A 23383-nucleotide genomic window follows, 5' to 3' on the forward strand; every position below is an offset into this window, starting at 1 on the left:
GATGCCCGGGTTATACCGGCTGTACATATATAATTATATACAGGAGACGCCCAGGTTATACCGGCTGTACATATACAGTATATCAGAAAAGTGAGTACACCCCTTCCATTTTTGGAAATTGTTTTCTATATCTTCCTGGGACAATACTGCAGATCTGACCCTGTGATACAATGTACAGTGTCGGTGCGCAGCTTATATAACAGTGTAAATTTAGTATCCTCTAAATAACTCTACACACAGCCATTAAGGTCTAAACCGCTGGCAACAAAAGTGAGTACACCCATAAGTGACAATGGCTAAATCGTGCCAATTAGCCATGTTCCCTCCCCAGTGTCATGTGACTCATTAGTTACAAGGTCTCCGGTGTGAATGAGCCGGTGTGTTACATTTGGTGTTATCTCTCACACACTCTCTCATACTGGTCACTGGATGTTCAGCATGGCTCCTCATGGCAAAGAATTCTTTGAGGAGCTGAAAAAAAAAAATTGTTGCTCTGCATAAAGATGGCCGAGGCTATACAATTGCCACCACCTTGAGACTGAGCTTTAGCACGGTGGCCAAGAAAATACAGCGGTTTAACCAGACAGGATCCACTCAGAGCAGGCCTCACCATGGCTGACCACAGAAGCTGAGTGCACGAGCTTAGCGTCATCTCCAGAGGTTGTCACTTCAGAATAGACGTATGAGTGCGGCCAGCATTGCTACAGGGGTGGGGGGTCCGCCTGTCCGTGCTCAGATTATACACTGCATACTGCAGAGGTTACAGGGGTGGGGGGTCCGCCTGTCAGTGCTCAGACGATACGCCGTATACTGCAGAGGTTACAGCGGTGGGGGGTCCGCCTGTCCGTGCTAAGATCACAGGCCACACATTCCAGAGGTTACCGAGGTTGAGGGTCCGCCTGTCAGTGCTCAAACCATACACCGTATACTGCAGAGGTTACAGGGGTGGGGGGTACACCTGTCAGTGCTCAGACCATACACCACACACTGCAGAGGTTACAGGGGTGGGGGGGTCTGCCTGTCAGTGCTCAAACCATACACCTTATACTGCAGAGGTTACAGGGGTGGGGGGTCTGCCTGTCCGTGCTAAGATCATATGCCACGCACTGCAGAAGTTACAGGGGCGGGGGGTCCGCCTGTCCGTGCTAAGATCATATGCCACGCACTGCAGAAGTTACAGGGGCGGGGGGTCCGCCTGTCCGTGCTAAGATCATATGCCACGCACTGCAGAAGTTACAGGGGCGGGGGGTCCGCCTGTCCGTGCTAAGATCATATGCCACGCACTGCAGAAGTTACAGGGGCAGGGGGTCCGCTTGTCCATGCTCAGACCATATGCTGCACACTACATTACATTGCTCTGCATAGCTGTTGTCCCAAAAAGAAGCCGCTTCTAAAGATGATGCACAAGAAAGCGGCAAACACGTAAATCCAAAAAGAAGCACTAGCTCAACACTATACTCATTGAAAACATGGTCACTCACCATTCATGCTCATAATCCTGTGCGCCTCATGTCGATCCGGTGGTGCTCAGCTGCTAAATCCTAGCAGCAGGTGAGACCGAGTAATCCAGAGGCAGAGACATCAGGGCACTCACCGTGAGTAAAGACAAATCCTTTATTGAATCTTCATAAAAACAGTTACCATGCTTGGATGAACAGGTGGATAAAGTGAGACAAAGGCCGCTTCACACTTCCGTGCACTTCTACGGGACTCAGAGCCCAGCGTGGCAACGGTTTAATGAAGATTCAATAAAGGATTTGTTTTTACTTAGTGAGTGCCACTGACTTCTGTTCCTCTGCAACCCACAAACAGTTTGCTGAAGACTAGCAGATTAAGGACATGGATTACTGGAATCATGTCTTGCGGTCAGATAAGACCAAGATAAACTTATTTAGTTCAGATGGTGTGCATGTGTGTGACGGTTCCAGGTGAGGAGGACAAAGACAAGTGTGTCCTGCCTACAGTCAAACATGGTGGTGGAGGGTGATGGTTTGGGGCTGCATGAATGCTGCCGGCTGTGGGGAGCTACAGGTGATTGAGGGAACCATGAATGCCAACATATCCTGTGACATACTAAAGCTGTGCAGGATCCCCTCCCTTCATATTCCAACATAACGATCCCAAACACCTCCAAGACCACCACTGCCTCGCTAAAGAAACTAAGGGTAAAAGTGCTGGACTGGCCGAGTGTCTCCAGACCTAAACCCTGTGGAGCATCTGTGGGGTCTCCTCACACGGAAAGTGAAGGAGCGCAAGGTCTGTAACATCCACCAGCTCCGGGATGTCGTCATGGAGGAGGGAAGAGGATCCAGCGGCTCCAGTGACCTCCATGTCCAAGAGAGTTAAGGCAGAGCTGGAAAATAATGACGGCCACACAAAATATTCACACCAAGGGCACAATTTGGCCATTTTCACTTAGGGGTGTACTCACTTCTGTTGCCAGCAGTTTAGACATTAATGGCTGTGCGTTGAGTTATTTAGAGTACACCAGATTTACACTGTTATATGAGCTGCGTACTGACACTACATTGTATACAAGCTGCACACTGACCCTACAATGTTTACAAGCTGCACACTGACACTGTACATTGTATACAAGCTGCACACTGACACTACATTGTATACAAGCTGCACACTGACACTGTACATTGTATACAAGCTGCACACTGACACTGTACATTGTATACAAGCTGCACACTGACACTACATTGTTTACAAGCTGCACACTGACACTGTACATTGTATACAAGCTGCACACTGACACTACATTGTTTACAAGCTGCACACTGACACTGTACATTGTATACAAGCTGCACACTGACACTGTACATTGTATACAAGCTGCACACTGACACTGTACATTGTATACAAGCTGCACACTGACACTACATTGTATACAAGCTGCACACTGACACTGTACATTGTTTACAAGCTGCACACTGACTCTGTACATTGTTTACAAGCTGCACACTGACACTACATTGTTTACAAGCTGCACACTGACACTGTACATTGTTTACAAGCTGCACACTGACTCTGTACTTTGTATCACAGGGTCAGATCTGCATTGTTGTCCCATGAAAAGATATAATAAAATAGTTACTAAAGTGTAAGGGGTGTACTCACTTTTGTGATATACCGTATAATTATATATACATGAGATATCTCTCTCTCTCTCTCTCTCTCTATATATATGATGTCCAGTGTAAACCAACTGTATACAGAGTTAGGTCCAGAAATATGTGGACAGTGACTGAACCTTTGTGATTTCAGCTCTGCAGGTCATGCTTTTTTTTAATTAAAATGAAACGACTAAAATGCAATTGAAGTGGAGACTTTCATGTGTAATTAAAGGAGTTAAAACAAACATCCTGTGAAACGTTTAGGAATTGCAGCCATTTTTCTACACATTCTCCTCATTTCAGGGGCTCAAAAGCAATTGGACAAATATACCATAAATAAAATGTTTATTTTTAACCCTTTGTAGAGAATCCCTTGTAGCAATGACCCCTGAAGTCTTTCTGCCATGGATGTCTCCATCGCCGGTCTCCTCCTGAGGCTTTGCTGCCTTTTAGGCCCTGTGCACACTAGAAAATGGAATAAATGTTTATAACCTTTCTGCAGTCATTCTCCAACAAAATCTATGGTAAAAAAAAAATAAAATGGTGTGCACACACTGCGTTTTTTTCCCCTACAGGTTTTGCTGCATAATTTCTGCAGCAAAAAGAATGAGCATGTCACTTCTTTTCTGCAGGTACCTGCAGTTTTTGCCATAGATAATGGTAAAAAATCGCAGGGGACAACCCGCAGAAAAACCGCGCACATAGCCTAACTGCGGTGACTTCAGTTGTTTCTGGTTCTTTCTTCCTTAAGTTTTGTCTTAATCCTGTGAAATGCAGCTCGATGGGGTTGAGATCTGGGGATGATTCGACTATTGCAGGATATTCCACTTCTTTGCTTTTGCAGAATGTTTTGGGTCATTGTGAAGCGCCGTTCAATCATGGCTGCATTTGGTTGAATTGGAGCAGAGAGTCTCACTCTGTGCACTTCAGAATTCATCCGGCTGCTTTTGTCTTCAGTCCCATCATCAATAATCACTAGTGTCCCAGGGCTATTGGGAGTCCTGCAACTCTGGCCAGCACACCGCCTCCGCCATATGTTACAGAGGACATGCTGTGCTTTGGATCAGGAGCCACGAAAAAGCCTTCTCAAGACTTTCTTCTTCCATCATTCTGGTACAGGTCGATCATAGTCTCCTCTGTCCTCTGCTGCTTTTCTAAAACTGGGCGGCTTCTTTAGATGTTTTTTTTGGCAAAGTCTAATCTGGCCTTTCTATTTATCAGGCTGATTTATGGTTTGCCCCTTGTGGTGACCCCTCTGTATTTGCTCCTTGTGGTGACCCCTCTGCATTTGCCCCTTGTGGTTGTGGTGACCCCTCTGTATTTGCTCCTTGTGGTGACCCCTCTGCATTTGCTCCTTGTGGTGACTCCTCTGTATTTGCTCCTCGTGGTGACTCCTCTGTATTTGCTTCTTGTGGTGACTCCTCTGTATTTGCTTCTTGTGGTGACTCCTCTGTATTTGCTCCTCGTGGTGACTCCTCTGTATTTGCTTCTTGTGGTGACTCCTCTGTATTTGCTTCTTGTGGTGACTCCTCTGTATTTGCTTCTTGTGGTGACTCCTCTGTATTTGCTTCTTGTGGTGACTCCTCTGTATTTGCCCCTTGTGGTGACCCCTCTGTAATTGCTTCTTGTGGTGACTCCTCTGTATTTGCATCTTGTGGTGACCCCTCTGTATTTGCACCTTGTGTTGACCCCTCTGTATTTGCTTCTTGTGGTGACTCCTCTGTATGTGCTCCTTGTGGTGACCCCTCTGCATTTGCCCCTTGTGGTGACTCCTCTGTAGTTGCTCCTTGTGGTGACTCCTCTGTATTTGCTCCTTGTGGTGACCCCTCTGCATTTGCTCCTTGTGGTGACTCCTCTGTATTTGCCCCTTGTGGTGACCCCTCTGTATTTGCTTCTTGTGGTGACTCCTCTGTATTTGCATCTTGTGGTGACCCCTCTGTATTTGCACCTTGTGTTGACCCCTCTGTATTTGCTTCTTGTGGTGACTCCTCTGTATGTGCTCCTTGTGGTGACCCCTCTGTATTTGCTTCTTGTGGTGACTCCTCTGTATTTGCCCCTTGTGGTGACCCCTCTGTATTTGCTTCTTGTGGTGACTCCTCTGTATTTGCTCCTTCTGGTGACCCCTCTGTATTTGCACCTTGTGGTGACCCCTCTGTATTTGCTTCTTGTGGTGACCCCTCTGTATTTGCACCTTGTGTTGACCCCTCTGTATTTGCTTCTTGTGGTGACTCCTCTGCATTTGCCCCTTCTGGTGACTCCTCTGTATTTGCTCCTTGTGGTGACCCCTCTGTATTTGCCCCTTGTGGTGACCCCTCTGTATTTGCACCTTGGGGTGACCCCTCTGTATTTGCACTTTGTGGTGACTCCTCTGTATTTGCTCCTTGTGGTGACCCCTCTGTATTTGCTCCTTGTGGTGACTCCTCTGTATTTGCTCCTTGTGGTGACTCCTCTGTATTTGCTCCTTGTGGTGACTCCTCTGTATTTGCTCCTTGTGGTGACTCCTCTGTATTTGCTCCTTGTGGTGACCCCTCTGTATTTGCCCCTTGTGGTGACCCCTCTGTATTTGCTCCTTGTGGTGACTCCTCTGTATTTGCTCCTTGTGGTGACTCCTCTGTATTTGCATCTTGTGGTGACCCCTCTGTATTTGCACCTTGTGGTGACCCCTCTGTATTTGCTTCTTGTGGTGACTCCTCTGTATTTGCTCCTTGTGGTGACCCCTCTGTATTTGCTTCTTGTGGTGACTCCTCTGTATTTGCTTCTTGTGGTGACTCCTCTGTATGTGCTCCTTGTGGTGACTCTTCTGTATTTGCTTCTTGTGGTGACCCCTCTGTATTTGCTCCTTGTGGTGACCCCTCTGTATTTGCTCCTTGTGGTGACCCCTCTGTATTTGCTTCTTGTGGTGACTCCTCTGTATGTGCTCCTTGTGGTGACCCCTCTGTATTTGCTCCTTGTGGTGACCCCTCTGTATTTGCTTCTTGTGGTGACTCCTCTGTATTTGCTCCTTGTGGTGACCCCTCTGTATTTGCTTCTTGTGGTGACCCCTCTGTATTTGCTTCTTGTGGTGACCCCTCTGTATTTGTACCTTGTGGTGACCCCTCTGTATTTGCTTCTTGTGGTGACTCCTCTGTATGTGCTCCTTGTGGTGACCCCTCTGCATTTGCCCCTTGTGGTGACCCCTCTGTATTTGCTCCTTGTGGTGACCCCTCTGTATTTGCAGCTTGTGGTGACCCCTCTGTATTTGCACCTTGTGGTGACCCCTCTGTATTTGCTCCTTCTGGTGACCCCTCTGCATTTGCCCCTTGTGGTGACCCCTCTGTATTTGTACCTTGTGATGACCCTTCTGTATTTGCTCCTTGTGGTGACCCCTCTGTATTTGCACCTTGAGGTGACTCCTCTGTATTTACCTCTTGAGGTGACTCCTCTGTATTTGCACCTTGTGATGACCCCTCTGTATTTGCCCCTTGTGGTGACCCCTCTGTATTTGCTTCTTGTGGTGACTCCTCTGTATTTGCTCCTTGTGGTGACTCCTCTGTATGTGCTCCTTGTGGTGACCCCTCTGCATTTGCCCCTTGTGATGACCCCTCTGTATTTGCTCCTTGTGGTACCTCCACTGTATTTGCCCCTTGTGGTGACCCCTTTGTATTTGCATCTTGTGGTGACCCCTCTGTATTTGCAGCTTGTGGTGACTCCTCTGTATTTGCACCTTGTGGTGACTCCTCTGTATTTGCACCTTGTGGTGACTCCTCTGTATTTGCACCTTGAGGTGACTCCTCTGTATTTGCCCCTTGTGGTGACTCCTCTGTATTTGCCCCTTGTGGTGACTCCTCTGTATTTGCCCCTTGTGGTGACCCCTCTGTATTTGCCCCTTGTGATGACTCTTCTGTATTTGCCCCTTGTGGTGACCCCTCTGTATTTGCATCTTGTGGAGACTCCTCTGTATTTGCCCCTTGTGGTGACTCCTCTGTATTTGCACCTTGTGGTGACCCCTCTGCATTTGCATCTTGTGGTGACCCCTCTGTATTTGCTCCTTGTGGTGACTCCTCTGTATTTGCTTCTTGTGGTGACTCCTCTGTATTTGCTCCTTGTGGTGACTCCTCTGTATTTGCAGCTTGTGGTGACTCCTCTGTATTTACCTCTTGTGGTGACTCCTCTGTATTTGCTTCTTGTGACCCCTCTGTATTTGCTTCTTGTGGTGACTCCTCTGTATTTGCTCCTTGTGGTGACTCCTCTGTATGTGCTCCTTGTGGTGACCCCTCTGCATTTGCCCCTTGTGATGACCCCTCTGTATTTGCTCCTTGTGGTGACTCCACTGTATTTGCCCCTTGTGGTGACCCCTTTGTATTTGCATCTTGTGGTGACTCCTCTGTATTTGCAGCTTGTGGTGACTCCTCTGTATTTGCACCTTGTGGTGACTCCTGTATTTGCACCTTGAGGTGACTCCTCTGTATTTGATCCTTGTGATGACCCCTCTGTATTTGCCCCTTGTGGTGACTCCTCTGTATTTGCACCTTGTGGTGACTCCTCTGTATTTGCCCCTTGTGGTGACCCCTCTGTATTTGCCCCTTGTGGTGACTCTTCTGTATTTGCCCCTTGTGGTGACCCCTCTGTATTTGCTCCTTGTGGTGACTCCTCTGTAGTTGCTTCTTGTGGTGACCCCTCTGTATTTGTACCTTGTGGTGACCCCTCTGTATTTGCTCCTTGTGGTGACCCCTCTGTATTTGCTCCTTGTGGTGACTCCTCTGTATGTGCTCCTTGTGGTGACTCCTCTGTATGTGCTCCTTGTGGTGACTCCTCTGTATTTGCACCTTGTGGTGACTCCTCTGTATCTGCTCCTTGTGGTGACTCCTCTGTATTTGCTCCTTGTGGGACTCCTCTGTATTTGCCCCTTGTGGTGACCCCTTTGTATTTGCAGCTTGTGGTGACTCCTCTGTATTTGCACCTTGAGGTGACTCCTCTGTATTTGATCCTTGTGATGACCCCTCTGTATTTGCATCTTGTAGTGACCCCTCTGCATTTGCCCCTTGTGGTGACCCCTCTGTATTTGCCCCTTGTGGTGACCCCTCTGTATTTGCATCTTGTGGTGACCAGTCTGTATTTTCTCCTTGTGGTGACTCCTCTGTATTTGCTCCTTGTGGTGACTCCTCTGTATTTGATCCTTGTGGTGACCCGTCTGTATTTTCTCCTTGTGGTGACCCCTCTGTATTTGGTCTTTGTGGTGAGCCCTCTGTATTTGCACCTTGTGGTGACCCCTCTGTATTTGGTCTTTGTGGTGAGCCCTCTGTATTTGCACCTTGTGGTGACCCCTCTGTATTTGCTCCTTGTGGTGACTCCTCTGTATTTGCTTCTTGTGGTGACTCCTCTGTATGTGCCCCTTGTGGTGACTCCTCTGTATTTGCTCCTTGTGGTGACCCCTCTGTATTTGCTCCTTGTGGTGACCCCTCTGTATTTGTACCTTGTGGTGACCCCTCTGTATTTGCTTCTTGTGGTGACTCCTCTGTATGTGCTCCTTGTGGTGACCCCTCTGCATTTGCCCCTTGTGGTGACCCCTCTGTATTTGCTCCTTGTGGTGACCCCTCTGTATTTGCACCTTGTGGTGACTCCTCTGTATTTGCTCCTTCTGGTGACCCTTCTGTATTTGCTCCTTGTGGTGACCCCTCTGTATTTGCACCTTGAGGTGACTCCTCTGTATTTACCTCTTGAGGTGACTCCTCTGTATTTGCACCTTGTGATGACCCCTCTGTATTTGCACCTTGTGGTGACTCTTCTGTATTTGCCCCTTGTGGTGACCCCTCTGTATTTGCTTCTTGTGGTGACTCCTCTGTATTTGCTCCTTGTGGTGACTCCTCTGTATTTGCACCTTGTGGTGACCCCTCTGTATTTGCTCCTTGTGGTGACCCCTCTGCATTTGCCCCTTGTGATGACCCCTCTGTATTTGCTCCTTGTGGTACCTCCACTGTATTTGCCCCTTGTGGTGACCCCTTTGTATTTGCATCTTGTGGTGACCCCTCTGTATTTGCAGCTTGTGGTGACTCCTCTGTATTTGCACCTTGTGGTGACTCCTCTGTATTTGCACCTTGTGGTGACTCCTCTGTATTTGCACCTTGAGGTGACTCCTCTGTATTTGCCCCTTGTGGTGACTCCTCTGTATTTGCCCCTTGTGGTGACTCCTCTGTATTTGCCCCTTGTGGTGACCCCTCTGTATTTGCCCCTTGTGATGACTCTTCTGTATTTGCCCCTTGTGGTGACCCCTCTGTATTTGCTTCTTGTGGTGACCCCTCTGTATTTGTACCTTGTGGTGACCCCTCTGTATTTGCTTCTTGTGGTGACTCCTCTGTATGTGCTCCTTGTGGTGACCCCTCTGCATTTGCCCCTTGTGGTGACCCCTCTGTATTTGCTCCTTGTGGTGACCCCTCTGTATTTGCACCTTGTGGTGACTCCTCTGTATTTGCTCCTTCTGGTGACCCCTCTGCATTTGCCCCTTGTGGTGACCCCTCTGTATTTGTACCTTGTGATGACCCTTCTGTATTTGCTCCTTGTGGTGACCCCTCTGTATTTGCACCTTGAGGTGACTCCTCTGTATTTACCTCTTGAGGTGACTCCTCTGTATTTGCACCTTGTGATGACCCCTCTGTATTTGCACCTTGTGGTGACTCTTCTGTATTTGCCCCTTGTGGTGACCCCTCTGTATTTGCTTCTTGTGGTGACTCCTCTGTATTTGCTCCTTGTGGTGACTCCTCTGTATGTGCTCCTTGTGGTGACCCCTCTGCATTTGCCCCTTGTGATGACCCCTCTGTATTTGCTCCTTGTGGTACCTCCACTGTATTTGCCCCTTGTGGTGACCCCTTTGTATTTGCATCTTGTGGTGACCCCTCTGTATTTGCAGCTTGTGGTGACTCCTCTGTATTTGCACCTTGTGGTGACTCCTCTGTATTTGCACCTTGTGGTGACTCCTCTGTATTTGCACCTTGAGGTGACTCCTCTGTATTTGCCCCTTGTGGTGACTCCTCTGTATTTGCCCCTTGTGGTGACTCCTCTGTATTTGCCCCTTGTGGTGACCCCTCTGTATTTGCCCCTTGTGATGACTCTTCTGTATTTGCCCCTTGTGGTGACCCCTCTGTATTTGCATCTTGTGGAGACTCCTCTGTATTTGCCCCTTGTGGTGACTCCTCTGTATTTGCACCTTGTGGTGACCCCTCTGCATTTGCACCTTGTGGTGACCCCTCTGCATTTGCTCCTTGTGGTGACCCCTCTGTATTTGCTCCTTGTGGTGACTCCTCTGTATTTGCTCCTTGTGGTGACTTCTCTGTATTTGCTCCTTGTGGTGACTCCTCTGTATTTGCAGCTTGTGGTGACTCCTCTGTATTTACCTCTTGTGGTGACTCCTCTGTATTTGCTTCTTGTGACCCCTCTGTATTTGCTTCTTGTGGTGACTCCTCTGTATTTGCTCCTTGTGGTGACTCCTCTGTATGTGCTCCTTGTGGTGACCCCTCTGCATTTGCCCCTTGTGATGACCCCTCTGTATTTGCTCCTTGTGGTGACTCCACTGTATTTGCCCCTTGTGGTGACCCCTTTGTATTTGCATCTTGTGGTGACCCCTCTGTATTTGCAGCTTGTGGTGACTCCTCTGTATTTGCACCTTGTGGTGACTCCTCTGTATTTGCACCTTGTGGTGACTCTTCTGTATTTGCCCCTTGTGGTGACTCCTCTGTATTTGCACCTTGTGGTGACCCCTCTGTATTTGCACCTTGTGGTGACCCCTCTGTATTTGCTTCTTGTGGTGACTCCTCTGTATTTGCTCCTTGTGGTGACTCCTCTGTATGTGCTCCTTGTGGTGACCCCTCTGCATTTGCCCCTTGTGATGACCCCTCTGTATTTGCTCCTTGTGGTGACTCCACTGTATTTGCCCCTTGTGGTGACCCCTTTGTATTTGCATCTTGTGGTGACCCCTCTGTATTTGCAGCTTGTGGTGACTCCTCTGTATTTGCACCTTGTGGTGACTCCTCTGTATTTGCACCTTGAGGTGACTCCTCTGTATTTGATCCTTGTGATGACCCCTCTGTATTTGCCCCTTGTGGTGACTCCTCTGTATTTGCACCTTGTGGTGACTCCTCTGTATTTGCCCCTTGTGGTGACCCCTCTGTATTTGCCCCTTGTGGTGACTCTTCTGTATTTGCCCCTTGTGGTGACCCCTCTGTATTTGCTCCTTGTGGTGACCCCTCTGTATTTGCTCCTTGTGGTGACTCCTCTGTATGTGCTCCTTGTGGTGACTCCTCTGTATGTGCTCCTTGTGGTGACTCCTCTGTATGTGCTCCTTGTGGTGACCCCTCTGTATTTGCTCCTTGTGGTGACTCCTCTGTATTTGCCCCTTGTGGTGACCCCTTTGTATTTGCAGCTTGTGGTGACTCCTCTGTATTTGCACCTTGAGGTGACTCCTCTGTATTTGATCCTTGTGATGACCCCTCTGTATTTGCATCTTGTGGTGACCCCTCTGCATTTGCCCCTTGTGGTGACCCCTCTGTATTTGCCCCTTGTGGTGACCCCTCTGTATTTGCATCTTGTGGTGACCAGTCTGTATTTTCTCCTTGTGGTGACTCCTCTGTATTTGATCCTTGTGGTGACCCCTCTGTATTTGATCCTTGTGGTGACTCCTCTGTATTTGATCCTTGTGGTGACCCGTCTGTATTTTCTCCTTGTGGTGACCCCTCTGTATTTGGTCTTTGTGGTGACCCCTCTGTATTTGCTCCTTGTGGTGACCCCTCTGTATTTGGTCTTTGTGGTGACCCCTCTGTATTTGCACCTTGTGGTGACCCCTCTGTATTTGATCCTTGTGGTGACCCCTCTGTATTTGATCCTTGTGGTGACCCCTCTATTTGCTCTTTGTGGTGACTCCTCTGTATTTGATTCTTGCGGTGACTCCTCTGTATTTGCTCTCCTGAGGTCTTCTCTTTATGGTGGACTTAGATCTTGAAACACCAACTTCCTGGAGACGGATCTTCACTTGGATGGATGTTGTGAAGGTTTTCTTTTCCATGGAAAGGATTCTGCGATCAACCACCACTGTTCTCTTCTTGGGACGTCCAGGCCTTTTTGAGTTCTCAGCTCACCAGTGCCTTTTTTCTTTTGCAGAATGTACCAAGCTGTTGATTTGGCCACTAATATTTCTACTCTCTCTGATGGTTTCCTTTTTTTTATTTAACACTAATGATGGTCTATTTCTCTTCCATTGAGAGCTCCTTTGACCACCTGTTGTGGTTTCACAACAACAGCTTCCAATTGCAAATGCCGCACCTGGAATCAGCTCCAGACCTTTTACCTGCTTAATTGATGCCAGATTAAAGAGGGAATGGCCCATGCAGCTTTTGAGATAATTTCAAGATTGATTATTTAACTGGATCTTGAATATGATGTAGTAAACAGCTAAAATGCCCAAACTTGTCACTGTCTAAAACTTTAGGGACCTAACTATATATAGGAAATGCACAGGTTATACCGGCTGTACATATATAGTTATATACAGGAGACACCCAGGTTATAGCAGCATAGTGAACACCACTATATATAATAGAAGCACTGTATTTGTGTTCGGATACAGCCTGGTCCGTGCCGTGAAGCTTCCTTGTCCATTGGAACTGTCTTAATCCCCAGAGAAATACCTGTGCGGAGAATTCGCCTTACGCTGCTCCTACTCATTTACGTTCTGCAGGCAGATTGCACTTTTATAAATTCCCACTTGTCAAGTCCTAATTCAGATAAAGTAAGAAGAGAGAAAATAAGGAGTAAGGAATGTTTGTCTTGTCTGAGCGCAATAGGAGGGGGCAGGACGGGAACGCGAGCGCAGGAAGGCTCCAGTAACTCTTCAATCCTTCTACGGCCTCATTCACATGTAACGCCGCCGCACGTTATCACCACTAATGGACCCTTTTTATATGTAAAGATCTGGAATTTGCTCCTAGAACCACAGGTTGTATGAGATTGGATATACAAAGGTCAGAAACAGCGCCACTCTTATACGTAGGATGTTAGTGGTACTACATGTTAGCTGCCTGGATATGTCCCATACTAATGTACCAAGAAGCTACGACGTCACATTCACAATGTACAGTATCTTACTTTCAAAATAGAAATAAGGACCAAGCCTAGTCTTTATGGGGTGATGATGGATCTTCATTGGTTGATCTTATTTGTATGTTCCCCAGTGGTTAGCACTGGCATCTTTGGTTGGAATTGCACCAAGACAAGGCTTGGTTTCTTCCATGTTTGTATGGGTTTCTTTCGACACCACCAAAGAAAGGCATGGTGTCTTCCATGTTTGTATGGGTTTTTTCGACACCACCAAGGAAATGTTTCTTCCATGTTTGTATGGATTTCATTCGACACCAGCAAGGCAAGGCATGGTTTCTTCCATGTTTGTATGGATTTCATTCGACACCAGCAAGGCAAGGCATGGTTTCTTCCATGTTTGTATAGGTTTTATTCGACACCACCAAGGCAAGGCTTGGTTTCTTCCATGTTTGTATGGGCTTCATTCGACAACGCCAAGGCAAGGCATGGTTCTTCCATGTTTGTATGGGTTTCATTCGACACCACCAAGGGAAGGCATGGTTTCTTCCATGTTTGTATGGGTTTCATTCGAAACCACCAAAGCAAGGCATGGTTCTTCCATGTTTGTATGGGTTTCATTCGACACCACCAAGGCAAGGCATGGTTTCTTCCATGTTTGTATGGGTTTCATTCGAAACCACCAAAGCAAGGCATGGTTCTTCCATGTTTGTACGGGTTTCATTCGACACCACCAAGGCAAGGCATGGTTTCTTCCATGTTTGTATGGGTTTCATTCGACACCGCGGCAAGGCATGGTTTCTTCCATGTTTGCATAGGTGTTATTCGACACCACCAAGGCAAGGCACGGTTTCTTCCATGTTTATATGGGTTTCATTAGACACCACCAAGGCAAGGCAAGGTTTCTTTCATGTTTGTATGGGTTTCTTTCGACACTACCAAGACAAGACAAGGCAAGGTTTCTTTCATGTTTGAATGGGTTTAGTTCAACACCACCAAGGCAAGGCATGGTTTCGAACAAGTTTGTATGGGTTTCATTCGAAACCACCAAAGCAAGGCATGGTTTCTTCCATGTTTGTATGGATTTCATTAGACACCACCAAAGCAAGGCATGGTTTCTTCCATGTTTGTATGGGTTTCATTCAGCACCACCAAGGCAAGGCTCTGTTTCGAACATGTTTGTATGGGTTTCATTCGACACTCTAAAACATTTGGATAGGTGACAGCTGGGGCATATAGAGAGCATGTGGTGGCCAAAGTGGCAGTGTTACCCCAGCGTGGTTGACTCCTTGTGAAATCATCCCTTATGTGGGTCTAAAATAGGGACAATTGGATAGTGATCCCCATCGATGACAATTCTTTGCACGTGAACCCCTCTATCTTATTTCTGATGACCCTCTCGGAGGTCCGACTGTTGTGTCTGTAATACAGGCACAAAAAAATCACCCCCTTGTATTATGGACGTCAGTTCCAACTTGGATCCAGGGAAAGTATTGAGATGAAATGACGGCATCAGCTGGTGAGAGATGAATGAGGGTGAGCAAGTGAACAGGAGGAGTCGTGGGCAGCACGTCTGTAGGAAAACTAAGAATGGGGGGGGGGGAAGGAGCAGGCGAAAGTCACTAGTGGGAAAAGTAGGAGAGTATGGTGGGCTGTGCGATAAGAAAGGTGGAGATATGGCGAGGGGCAGAATATACCTCCCTTCCTTCACACCCAGCTGGCACTTCTCATACAGGGCACCATGGACCCCCACTGCTTCCTCTTCATCACTCCCCACTCTCTGTTATCACACATGGCACCCAGCCCTCCTCCCCCTCACTCACACATCCCAGATGGATTACAGCCTCCCGGATGATGAGCAGAAGAAGCAGCAAACCTCCCAGCTCTGTGATTACACCTGATTCCATGGGCTGTAGGCTACAGAGAAGGTAAGTGAGCAGCAGCAGCCCCTATAGGATAAGACCCCCCCCAAATGGCGGGGAGAGGTCTCAGCTGCCCAATGGTAACGAGCAGATGAAGCCACATATTGATCATAGGGGTAAAGGTATGAGGGATGCTCCGGAGAAGTTCAGAGAGGTGCAACAATCGGGATGGCGACAAGGTAAGGCTTGAATGGATGGATGAAAGAAGTTAAAGGGTTAAATGAGAGGGAAAAAACCCCAACGTGCAAAAAGTTTTTTTGCTTTTTACCGTCAGGGGTTAAGAAAACGGTCCATGGTGCCGAGGCAAATAATACAGGGTGTATAAATCTGAAAAGTAAAAGTGCTAAATCTACAGTATAGAGAGGACGGATCCGTTTTGTGGGGAAGGAAGAGTTAACTCATCCACGGATTTAAGTGATGATGAAGCCATGTATTTTAGGGCTCAGAGAGAAGAGGTGGTTAAAGTGGCCGCTAAAGGGTTAACCTAACGGCACAAATAAAAGGAAGGAGGGCGACAGCACACTTAGGGAAAAGGAAGGGTTAATGAGGCTTTATACAGGGTGCAGATGGGTAAGTTTGCAAGGCTTGGGAAGTACGAGGCTCTAGAATGTGAAGGGTTAAGTCAACTGGATCGGCTCCATATGATACTTCGGAAAAAGAAAGGGTTAAGTTGGAGGTTTAATCACTATAATACAGGGGATATTAAGGACTATAGTAAAAGAAGGGTTAAGTCCCCTATGTATGGAGCTGGCAGAGGACGGGTTAATTAATCCATGTATGGCTCTGGTGGAGAAAGGGTTAAACCAGATATGTATGTATAGAGTATATGTACATGTATATTTATAGATCGTTCTGGTGGAGGTAGAGTTAAGTCCTGTATATAGGAACATGGCAGGGGAAGGTTTTTGTCCCGTATATAGGGACATGGCAGGGGAAGGGTTAAGTCCTGTATATACGGCTCACATTGCAGGGAAAAGGTTATGTCCCGTATATACAACTCACTTGGCAGGGGAAGGGTTATGTCCTGTATATAGGGACATGGCAGGGGAAGGGTTAAGTCCTGTATATACGGCTCATATGGCAGGGGAAGGGTTACGTCCTGTATATATACGGCTCACATGGCAGGGTAAGGGTTATGTCCCGTATATACAGCTCACATGGCAGGGGGTTACGTCCTGTATATATACAGCTCACATGGCAGGGGAAGGGTTACGTCCTGTATATACAGCTCATGGCAGGGGAAGGGTTACGTCCTGTATATATACGGCTCATGGCAGGGGAAGGGTTACGTCCTGTATATATACGGCTCATGGCAGGGGAAGGGTTACGTCCTGTATATATACGGCTCACATGGCAGGGGGAAGGGTTACGTCCTGTATATATACAGCTCACATGGCAGGGGAAGGGTTACGTCCTGTATATACAGCTCATGGCAGGGGAAGGGTTACGTCCTGTATATATACGGCTCACATGGCAGGGGAAGGGTTACGTCCTGTATATATACAGCTCACATGGCAGGGGAAGGGTTACGTCGTCCTGTATATACAGCTCACATGGCAGGGGAAGGGTTACGTCCTGTATATATACGGCTCATATGGCAGGGGAAGGGTTACGTCCCGTATACACAGCTTACATGGCAGGGGAAGGGTTACGTCCTGTATATACGGCTCACATGGCAGGGGAAGGGTTACGTCCTGTATATATACGGCTCACATGGCAGGGGAAGGGTTACGTCCTGTATATATACGGCTCACATGGCAGGGGAAGGGTTACGTCCTGTATATATACGGCTCACATGGCAGGGGAAGGGTTACGTCCTGTATATATACGGCTCACATGGCAGGGGAAGGGTTACGTCCTGTATATATACGGTTCACATGGCAGGGGAAGGGTTACGTCCTGTATATATAGGATTCACATGGCAGGGGAAGGGTTACGTCCTGTATATATAGGATTCACATGGCAGGGGAAGGGTTACGTCCTGTATATATATGATTCACATGGCAGGGGAAGGGTTACGTTCTGTATATATACAGCTCACATGGCAGGGGAAGGGTTACGTCCTGTATATACGGCTCACATGGCAGGGGAAGGGTTACGTCCTGTATATATACGGCTCACATGGCAGGGGAAGGGTTACGTCCCGTATATACGGCTCACATGGCAGGGGAAGGGTTACGTCCTGTATATATATGGCTCACATGGCAGGGGAAGGGTTACGTCCTGTATATATATGGCTCACATGGCAGGGGAAGGGTTACGTCCTGTATATATACGGCTCACATGGCAGGGGAAGGGTTACGTCCTGTATATATACGGCTCACATGGCAGGGGAAGGGTTACGTCCTGTATATATACGGCTCACATGGCAGGGGAAGGGTTACGTCCTGTATATAGGGACATGGCAGGGGAAGGGTTACGTCCTGTATATATACGGCTCACATGGCAGGGGAAGGGTTACGTCCTGTATATATATGATTCACATAGGTTGGAAACGTCTCATCTAAAAATACTCTTTTCATCTGCCTTTCTACATGATCAGAACGCTGGATGAAACCCTTGTGCGTGGCGCTGCGGAGCCTCCGGAGCCTCTGCCCCTCTGATGAGCCGAGTGATTGTTGTGCGCGGTACACAGCGTGCCTCGCTGCTCGGCCGCTCGCTCACTATCCATTATTTCCTCTACATTGTCGTAGGCTCGGCCGTCATCCCGGATTTACATGCAGCCGGGTCACTACAATCACACCCACCGGGGCCCATTATTCTCCACTTGTGTAAGGGCCACATGCCGGGACCCACTGGATCCGATTATGTGATCCGCTAATTGGTGTCAATGATATGATGCAGCGGCCAGAATAGACGAGACCCCGCAGCGAGGATCAAACACCGGTTCTATTGTATGGTGTCGGGACAGAGGGGCCGGTGTTTGCTGCCTCCTTAGGCTGCTTTCACACATCCGGTTTTAGCAGAGCCGGCCAATCCGGCTCTAAAACCTATGCAACGGATGCATCAGTTTTTGACATGCGGTCCATCCGTTTTTTGCCGCTTGCGGCAGGCTACTGCGCATGCGCAGTGGAAAAAACAGCATGCGGCGTCCATAGGCATGCATTGCAAATTGCGCCGCATCAACCGGATGCGGTGCAATGCGTTTTTTTTGCTGCACAGAAAAACGTACCAGGCAACGTTCCATCCGGCCGCCACATCGGCTAAATCTGCCACATGCGGCAAAAAACGGACGGAACGCAAGCCCATGCGGCACAATCCGTCACTAATGTAAGTCTATGCAAAAAAAAACGCAACCGGCGGCAAAAAAAAACGTTTGCGGTATTTCTGCAAAGCGCCGGATTGTTCCGCACACAGGAAAAACCGGAGGTGTGAAAGCAGCCTTTATGTGGCCCTCGGGCCTATTATTTGCTACCTAAGGCTACTTTCACACATCCGGCTGTAGCAGTGCGGCACAATCCGGCGCTCTGCTGAAAAAACGAAACAGTTTTTTTATGCCGCAGATTTCGTTTTTTCCAGCATTGACTTGCATTGGCGCCGCATGGGCTTGCGTTCCGTCCGTTTTTTGCCGCATGCGGCAGATTTAGCCGATGCGGCAACCGGATGGAACGTTGCCTGGCACGTTTTTTGCTCCGGCAAAAAAAAAAAAAAAAAAAAAAAAAAAAAAAAAAAAAAAAATCGCATCCGGGCGCCGCATGCGGTTTCTTCCACTGCGCATGCTCAGTAGCGTGCCACAACCGGAAAAAAATGGACGGGCCGCATGTAAAAACTTATGCAAAGGATGCGGTGTTTTCGCCGCATCTGTTGTATAGGTTTCACAGCCGCAGTGCTCAAACCGGATGTGTGAAAGCAGCTTAATTCTGTAAAGTTACCACCACCTACATCCAGGGCAGGGCCACGTCTCTCCAGAGGCCACAAAGTAGCCATATTGTGTCAGGGAGGACGGAAATCAAACATCTTCATTCAACTGGTGCACAACTACAACTCCCAGCATGCCCGGATAGCAGCGTACAGTACCCAGCCTACCACTAATCTGTATTCTGCTTCCAGGACAGGTTTGTAGTTTTATTAGCACCACAAAGGATCCTCCATACCTATCTACTAGGAACCATCGGCCTGCATCACCCAGATGGTTGTATCTCTAGTCATCACCCACCTAGATCCAGTAGGAGCCATCCACGCTGTATCCATCATCCTACCTCATCATCAGGAGCCATCCACGCTGTATCCATCATCCTGCCTCATCATCAGGAGCCATCCACGCTGTATCCATCATCCTGCCTCATCATCAGGAGCCATCCACGCTGTATCCATCATCCTGCCTCATCATCAGGAGCCATCCACGCTGTATCCATCATCCTGCCTCATCATCAGGAGCCATCCACGCTGTATCCATCATCCTGCCTCATCATCAGGAGCCATCCACGCTGTATCCATCATCCTGCCTCATCATCAGGAGCCATCCACTCTGTATCCATCATCGGGAGCCATCCACGCTGTATCCATCATCCTGCCTCATCATCAGGAGCCATCCACGCTGTATCCATCATCCTGCCTCATCATCAGGAGCCATCCACTCTGTATCCATCATCGGGAGCCATCCACGCTGTATCCATCATCCTGCCTCATCATCGGGAGCCATCCACGCTGTATCCATCATCCTGCCTCATCATCGGGAGCCATCCACGCTGTATCCATCATCCTGCCTCATCATCAGGAGCCATCCACGCTGTATCCATCATCCTGCCTCATCATCAGGAGCCATCCACGCTGTATCCATCATCCTGCCTCATCATCAGGAGCCATCCACGCTGTATCCATCATCCTGCCTCATCATCAGGAGCCATCCACGCTGTATCCATCATCCTGCCTCATCATCAGGAGCCATCCACTCTGTATCCATCATCGGGAGCCATCCACGCTGTATCCATCATCCTGCCTCATCATCGGGAGCCATCCACGCTGTATCCATCATCCTGCCTCATCATCGGGAGCCATCCACGCTGTATCCATCATCCTGCCTCATCATCGGGAGCCATCCACGCTGTATCCATCATCCTGCCTCATCATCGGGAGCCATCCACGCTGTATCCATCATCCTGCCTCATCATCGGGAGCCATCCACGCTGTATCCATCATCCTGCCTCATCATCGGGAGCCATCCACGCTGTATCCATCATCCTGCCTCATCATCAGGAGCCATCCACGCTGTATCCATCATCCTGCCTCATCATCGGGAGCCATCCACGCTGTATCCATCATCCTGCCTCATCATCAGGAGCCATCCACACTGTATCCATCATCCTGCCTCATCATCAGGAGCCATCCACGCTGTATCCATCATCCTGCCTCATCATCAGGAGCCATCCACACTGTATCCATCATCCTGCCTCATTATCAGGAGCCATCCTTGTTGTCTCTATCATCCTGCCTCATCATCAGGAGCCATCCACACTGTATCCATCATCCTGCCTCATCATCAGGAGCCATCCACACTGTATCCATCATCCTGCCTCATTATCAGGAGCCATCCTTGTTGTCTCTATCATCCTGCCTCATCATCAGGAGCCATCCACTCTGTATCCATCATCGGGAGCCATCCACGCTGTATCCATCATCGGGAGCCATCCACGCTGTATCCATCATCGGGAGCCATCCACACTGTATCCATCATCCTGCTTCATCATAAACCATCCAAGCTGTATCCATCATTCTACTTCATCATCAGGCGCCATTTACACTGTATCCATCATCCTGCCCCATCATCAGGAGCCATCCACGCTGTATCCATCATCATCAGGAGCCATCCACACTGTTTCCATCATCCTGCTTCATCATCAGGAGCCATCCATGTTGTCTCTATCATCCTGCCCCATCATCGGGAGCCATCTACGCTGTATCCATCATCAGGAGCCATCCACTCTGTATGCATCATCCTGCTTCATCATTACGAGCCATCCACACTATCCATCATCATCAGGAACCATCCATACCGTCTCCATCATCCTGTCTGATCATCAGGAACCATCCATCTAATCTCCTGTCTGTCATCATGAAGAACATCCATGCTTAATAAATCATCAATGCATCTCATCATCACGAGCTATCCATGCTGAATCCATTATCTTGCCTGTTATCATCAGGAGTCATCCTTGCTAGATACATAATGCTGCCTTTCATCATCAGGAATCATCAAACCTGCATTTATCATCCCACTTCCTATCACCACCAAATACAGTCATCATCGAGCTTCTCATCACTACCCAATACAGTCATCCCGCATATCAGCACCAGCTAACACAATCATCATCCCGCTTCTCATCACCACCCAACATAGTCATCATTCTGCTTATCATCTCACCAAATAGTCATCATCCGGCTTCTCATCGCCATCCAACACAATCATCCCGCTTCTCATTACCAATCCAACATAGACATCATCTCACTTCTCATCACCAAAGTCATCATCCCGTTTCTCATCACCAAACACAGTTATCATCCCGCAACTCATCACCAATCATCCCGCTTATCACCAAACACAGTCATCATCCTACTTACCATCACCAAAGTCATCATCCTACTTACCATCACCAAAGTCATCATCCCGCTTCCCATCACCAGTCATCATCCTGCTACTCATCACCAAACAGTCACCATCCCGCTTCTCATCAGCAAACACAGTCATCATCCCGCTTCTCATCACCAATCAGTCATCAGCAAACACAGTCATCATCCCGCTTCTCATCACCAATCAGTCATCAGCAAACACAGTCATCATCCTGCTTCCCATCACTAAAAAGTCATCATCCTGCTTCTCATCACCACCCAACACAGTGATCATACCACTTCTCATCATCACCCAACACAATCCTCGTCCCACTTCTCATCACCAATGTCATCATCCCGCTTCTCATCACCTGGAGTAATCTGGTTCCTATTGATCACACTGCTCTGGGACATGTCGTGTGTTTCGGCCAGGCCCTTCTTTACGTATTTTGTTACACTTTGTCATCTTATATTTTGCCTGTAATTTATATTTCTATGCTGCCTGCGTCCTGGTATCCTCCGGGGTTGCCTGCGTCCTGGTATCCTCCGGCGCTGCCTGCGTCCTGGTATCCTCCGGCGCTGCCTGCGTCCTGGTATCCTCCGGCGTTGCCTGCGTCCTGGTATCCTCCGGCGCTGCCTGCGTCCTGGTATCCTCCGGGGTTGCCTGCGTCCTGGTATCCTCCGGGGTTGCCTGCGTCCTGGTATCCTCCGGGGCTGCCTGCGTCCCGGTATCCTCCGGCGCTGCCTGCGTCCCGGTATCCTCCGGCGCTGCCTGCGTCCCGGTATCCTCCGGCGCTGCCTGCGTCCCGGTATCCTCCGGCGCTGCCTGCGTCCCGGTATCCTCCGACGTTGCCTGCGTCCCGGTATCCTCCGACGTTGCCTGCGTCCCGGTATCCTCCGACGTTGCCTGCGTCCCGGTATCCTCCGACGTTGCCTGCGTCCCGGTATCCTCCGGCGCTGCCTGCGTCCCGGTATCCTCCGGCGCTGCCTGCGTCCCGGTATCCTCCGGCGCTGCCTGCGTCCCGGTATCCTCCGGCGCTGCCTGCGTCCCGGCATCCTCCGGCGCTGCCTGCGTCCCGGCATCCTCCGGCGCTGCCTGCGTCCTGGTATCCCCCGGTGCTGCCGGGCAGGTCTGGTATCCTCCGGCGCTGCCTGCGTCCTGGTATCCTCCGGCGCTGCCTGCGTCCTGGTATCCTCCGGTGCTGCCGGGCAGGTCTGGTGTACGCACGGTCCCGGCTGAACTTGTTCCTTCTGATCTCCTCTGACAGCTTCGGTGTCCTCCTGTCCATGTCCTGCTTCTGGTCGGCAGTCACAGCCTCCTATGCCAAGCACAACGTTCAGATGCCCGACCTGTCTCCGCTGTGGCCTCCGCACTACCAGTACTTCACAGACACCAACCAGCTGCCCGTCATCTGTAAGTTGCTGACACCTTCCCTCCCTTTTCCTTCACCCCCCTCTACTGCCGGATTCTCCATCGTTCCCCCGTTTTCCCTTCTTAGCGCCCCTTCTCTAGTTCGGCACATTGAGTCCCATAGCCGCCCATTGCTTGCCTTCCTGCCCTGACCAATGCCAGGGAATTAAAAAAAAAATATCATTACTGTTATTCTTGCCAGATATGTTCCCAGATCCTGGCACAGACTCTTAAGAAATGAGGACCGGGTGTGCACATGCCATCTGCTAGCAAGAGAGGAACAGGGCTGCAGCAGAGACTACGAGGGATGTGGGAGAGACAGA

General features: G+C 49.0%; 1 protein-coding gene across 3 annotated transcripts in view; it reads left to right on the forward strand.

The window, feature by feature from the left end:
- LOC142251599 (chemokine-like protein TAFA-1) overlaps window positions 1–23383 on the forward strand; it is a 65550-nt gene that overhangs the window by 21121 nt on the left and 21046 nt on the right. Inside the window, exons 1-2 of one of the 3 annotated variants that reach the window (XM_075324556.1) lie at window positions 14785–15109; window positions 22918–23063. In XM_075324556.1, the coding sequence (XP_075180671.1) occupies window positions 14826–15109; window positions 22918–23063 (430 nt within the window). In that variant the 5' untranslated portion in view covers window positions 14785–14825. Of the gene's footprint in view, window positions 1–14784; window positions 15110–15149; window positions 15283–22917; window positions 23064–23383 lie in introns of those variants that run through there. The other 2 variants (XM_075324557.1, XM_075324558.1) reach the window with 2 other exon arrangements.

This window comes from Anomaloglossus baeobatrachus, chromosome 9 (assembly GCF_048569485.1).
Source record: "Anomaloglossus baeobatrachus isolate aAnoBae1 chromosome 9, aAnoBae1.hap1, whole genome shotgun sequence".
Lineage (NCBI taxonomy): Eukaryota > Metazoa > Chordata > Amphibia > Anura > Aromobatidae > Anomaloglossus > Anomaloglossus baeobatrachus.